This window comes from Arachis ipaensis, chromosome B02 (assembly GCF_000816755.2).
Source record: "Arachis ipaensis cultivar K30076 chromosome B02, Araip1.1, whole genome shotgun sequence".
Lineage (NCBI taxonomy): Eukaryota > Viridiplantae > Streptophyta > Magnoliopsida > Fabales > Fabaceae > Arachis > Arachis ipaensis.
The window spans coordinates 81,755,668-81,760,279 of record NC_029786.2 but is presented as its reverse complement, the minus strand read 5'-3'; the positions used below and the strand labels follow the sequence as shown (position 1 = coordinate 81,760,279).

General features: G+C 32.6%; 1 protein-coding gene across 1 annotated transcript; it reads left to right on the top strand.

Moving 5' to 3' along the window:
- On the top strand, positions 184–2,686 carry LOC107625534 (uncharacterized protein At4g13200, chloroplastic). Its single transcript, XM_016328187.2, has 3 exons — positions 184–523; positions 1,576–1,742; positions 2,263–2,686. Exons 1-3 carry the CDS (start codon positions 337–339, stop codon positions 2,491–2,493), a joined length of 585 nt encoding a protein of 194 aa, XP_016183673.1. The 5' UTR covers positions 184–336; the 3' UTR covers positions 2,494–2,686.

The window sequence follows — 4,612 nt, the reverse complement described above, 5'->3', positions numbered from 1 at the left end:
TAAAAGCTAACTTAAAAATAATGTATTCACATATATTATTATACAAAATTTTATTAATATTTTTTTAAAAATTAATTTATACCAAATATAATCCTGAGAAATTTATTTGTTACATTATTCCTAAATCCTAATTTTCTTTTATTTTGATTCAGCTGTACTATATAACTATCTTGAGATTTCTGGGAGATATCTTTTCCTTCGGAGACAAAAGTGACAAGTCCTACTTGTGGGGGTTGCCACGAAATACGGACACACTCCACAGATACTCTCTCTCTCTCTCTCTCTCTCTCTCTCTCTCCGCTTCAGTTTCAGTTTCAGAAGAGAAGAGAAAGCACAATGAACTCTCTACTTTCGCCTTCAGCATCTGCCACAACCCGTGCTTCCTTCCCTCCCTTTTCTTCCAACTTAGATGTTCTTTCTCGCTGTTCCAAGCTCAGAGGCATTGGATTTCACTGCAAAAGGGATTCTGTTATCACTGCACTTCGCTGCAATAGTAGCATCTGGCCCGGTGGCCCTGCCTCTGGTCTCACTTCCTTTTTCTTTCACATTTTCCCCCCTCCCTATTTTTCAAATTTTTTGGGATATTTTAATGCTGGTGTTTTCTTTGTTGTGTCGAATGATTTAAATGGAGGTTCCGCCATCAAGTTTAGAATCAATCTATTTGGGCTGTTTATGTTGAATATGTTCACCTTTGCTGCTGTTTCTGCTACTGCATATTTTTGTTTTATTTTATTTTATTTTATTTTTTTTGGCGCCGGGGGTTGGTCGAATAGGACTAGGTTATTGGATTGTAAAGTCTCAATTTAGTTTCCGAAGTTGAAAGATGCATTTTGTTTGACAAAATATTCCAGCTTATGTAAACTTTAGTGGTTATGTTGATTTGGGGTAATTTGTCAAATGAATTACATAGTATTTATTTAGTTCTATTGGGACTCATTGTGAGCATGTTAATCCTTTGGGGCTGAATTATTGGCATTTCAATGTTCAGGGAACCTAATTGGTTGTAGCACGCTTTTACAACTTGGAAAATGTTGTGTGTACAAATAAGAAGTGGGATACCTTGCGATGTGAGTCGGTATAGTGTTTCATAATCTATATGTACACATAAAACAACTCTTAGGTTGCGAATTATATGAATGTGAATTGGGATTGCTGCACCAAGCAGTTTGTTCTTTTCAAAAGATGTGAACACTTTACTTATAATCCATTTTTTCTAGTGTATTTTGTCAAATGTTTGGAAGTTTAAATATGTGGTTGCATAACCACCGGTTGAGTTGTCTCCGTGTGACTTCATAGGTCACGGATTCAATCCATGAAATTAACCACTGATGTAATTATCAGCGTACGCTGTCTACATTACACTCTTTGGGTGTGGCCTTTTTCTAGACCTACGTTAACACGGGATGTTTATGCACCGGACTGCCCTTTTCTATAACCATAGGAAAAAGGCAGTTTACATGGACGAAATTGATCCTAAGTTTGGATATTTGTTGAATGGGCTGGTTTACAGTAGTTTTTGTGTTAGCTTTTTGTGTATTGTTGTCTATCAAGTAAATATGTAACTGAATTATGCAGGCGATGGTGATAGCAGCAGCAGCAGCAGGAGTATACTGGATGCATTTTTCTTGGGAAAAGCTGTAGCTGAAGCCGTGAACGAGCGAGTTGAATCTGCAGTTGGCGAGTTTCTGAGTACAGTTGGTAGGTTGCAAGCTGAACAACAAAAACAAGTACAGGAGTTTCAGGTAAAGGATCATTTTAACCCAAGCTAGTGTTACTTTGTACTGTATTTATCAAACCAAGCCGCGCATTTTCGAGTATATCGCTTCAGTTAAAGTTGCTTCAGTTCTAGATCAACATTATTGTTGCCCATTATTCTAAATCTCCTGCTTGTGTTTGAAATACTAGGATCTGGTGGTCAAATGTTTTATCTAGTATGATTTTATCTGATTGAAATTGATGAACAATAGGCGATGCTATTGGTATTGGCAAAAGTTCAGCATTTTTGTTCCAATTGGGAAATTTTGAGCAAGTGCAGAATGCTTCATTCATTAGTTTTAAATGCCATGTGCTAGTTTGCATAAACTTTTCATTTAATAAAACATCAAACCTTTTGTTCTATCCACCGGAACCATCAACCGATCACAGAAATCGATAAATGTGTTCCATTCCATTGCTTTCTTGTTTCTATACTTTTATTTGTGTGGTTTAAACAGATTGAGATGCTTGTATTTGTACCTGTTTTGAAACAAAATGCTTGTGTAGGAAGAAGTGTTGGAAAGAGCAAAAAAGGCCAAGGAGAAAGCAGCACGTGAGGCACAAGGACTCGTTCCCAACTCTACTGCTGAGACAGACGTTGCGGATTCAGCTACTTCGAGAACTTCAGACTCTTCGATGGATTCAGTTGTTGCCGTCAAGTCAATTGATGAATCTGAAACGTACACCGGAGCTGCCAAAGACGAGGATCCCCCGATAGATTCATCGAATGACGGGTGATCAATGAGTGTATAACATGCTTAGACTCTACTGGTTTATCTGAATGTGATGAGTGCCATATGTTTCTTGAAACTAAATAAGTTAATTAAAATAAGAATCATATCCTTTTTTGGAGTACCATCCTTGTTTTGGTGGAACATTTTTATCAAGAGATCAATGCATTCAAATACTGATATGCTGGAGTGTTTTTCTTCTCCCCGATGTCTTAAGAACATTAACTCTAGTAAATGATGAAGAAAGGAAATTTTGATAATATTAAATATAGGGTGATATTCTAAATTAGTACCTAACAAATTTTGTATTGGATAAATTAGTCTCTAACAAATAATATTAACAAATTTATCCATGATATTCCTATTAATAATTAAGTCCGATTTTGATCTCTATAATTTTGGTCGAAAATTAAAATGGTCCCTAAAGTTCTTTTTAGTTGAACATTGTCTCTAACGTTGAATTTTGTTTTAAAACCATCATTTTTCTAATTTTTAGACAAAAATACTCTTTTCTAATTTATACACACTGACTCTCCTCTTTTTTTTTTCCCTCTCCTTTTCTTCTTCTTCCACCTTCCTTTGTCCCTTATATTCTTCTATTCTTCCGTGTCAGTGAGTGAGTGTAAAAAAGAGTGTGTTTAATTTTAGAGATTTAGAGTTAGGGTTGAATAAAAATGAGTTAAGGTTATTTGGGATGTAGTGGTAATGGAATACGAATGGTGAACTAGGTAACGGTCAAGTGTGAATTGAGTTCGAAAAATGCACAAAATTTGAACGATACAATAGTGAGTAGGAGGAAAAAGAAGAAGGATATTTTAGTCGAAAGGATAATTTTGAAACAAAATCTAACATTAGGAATGATTTTTAACAAAAATTATAGGAATTAAAATCGCACTAAACCTTTCTAATAATCATTTAGTTTTTATACGAAACAATAGTTAATAAGTTAAGGTATTAGGTATTAACTTTACTTTGTGAAGGATAATTTGTTATAGCTTGAGAGAGGTTGCATTCTTTTCCACTAATTTTGCTTTATGTTGTATATATACATAAAATCACATCCCAACATTTACTTTAAGGTAAAAATTTACATGTAATTTTTATTTGTGTGAAATTGATAGTTAATAATTGTTAAATGATAATTTAGTTAAATATGTTAAATTATTTAATAATTTTTTACTATCAACTTCACGTAAAAATAATTATATATGAATTTTCATCTTATTTTAAATCATGATTATATTGCAAATCCTTATGCTTACCAAGGATGACTTCGGAATAATATATAGGCAATGCCTTGGTCATAAGCTTTATGGCCTTAGCTTGTTATCATTACAATATACAAATCACGAAGCATTTCAAGTAGATCATGGTATGAGGTATTCCAATATTTTTGATGAATTTAATTTGAATGCAAATATAAAATAACTTTATATATATATTGAGTTATATAACATCACGTCAGTAAAAATATTATGTGAATATCCAAACAAATGAATATAATTAAATAATTATATAAAATGTTTTATACTAAAATACATTAGAATTAAACTCTATTTTTGACCATTAATCTCAATTATGTCTGTTCCTTGCATCTTTCATTCTTAACAAATTCTTATACTGAAATACATTTGAATTAAACTCTAAATGCAGTTAGTGCCTACTCCAGAAAGCATTTGATAGATGTGTTTCATCTATGTATGAATGTACGTATTCATATTGGATGATGTATTAATGTTCACATCCAACAAATTTGTCATTAATTAGTAAAAAAAGACTGAGAATTGGCACTTGATATTTTATAAAGCATTAGTTAGACAATTTAATCCTACAAGTCTTTTGAATATTATGATACTATGACCGTATTAAGTAGTTGATATGAATTTTATTTTTCACCTGCTTAGTTCATGGAAATTGACCGTTAATAATTTTGTAATAAGTTGTAATGTTTCATAACAATTCTTCAAATATATGTACACAAACTTTTCAACGAGTTGCTTCTATTCAATTTTGAAAATTAGAAATTTTGTGGGTCAATTTTTTGAATATGAAATCAGATAATCTGTTGTTCCAGAATATGGAGAAAGGGTGTGTTTATAAAGTATATAGAGGTGGTTTTTTTTTTT

Excerpts from the sequence above, each read along its gene's own strand:
- LOC107625534 (XM_016328187.2), top strand. The coding sequence starts at position 337 with ATGAACTCTCTACTTTCGCCTTCAGCATCTGCCACAACCCGTGCTTCC. Across the intron at positions 524-1,575 it reads GCCCGGTGGCCCTGCCTCTG|GCGATGGTGATAGCAGCAGC; the intron begins GTCTCACTTCCT and ends TGAATTATGCAG. Across the intron at positions 1,743-2,262 it reads AACAAGTACAGGAGTTTCAG|GAAGAAGTGTTGGAAAGAGC; the intron begins GTAAAGGATCAT and ends ATGCTTGTGTAG.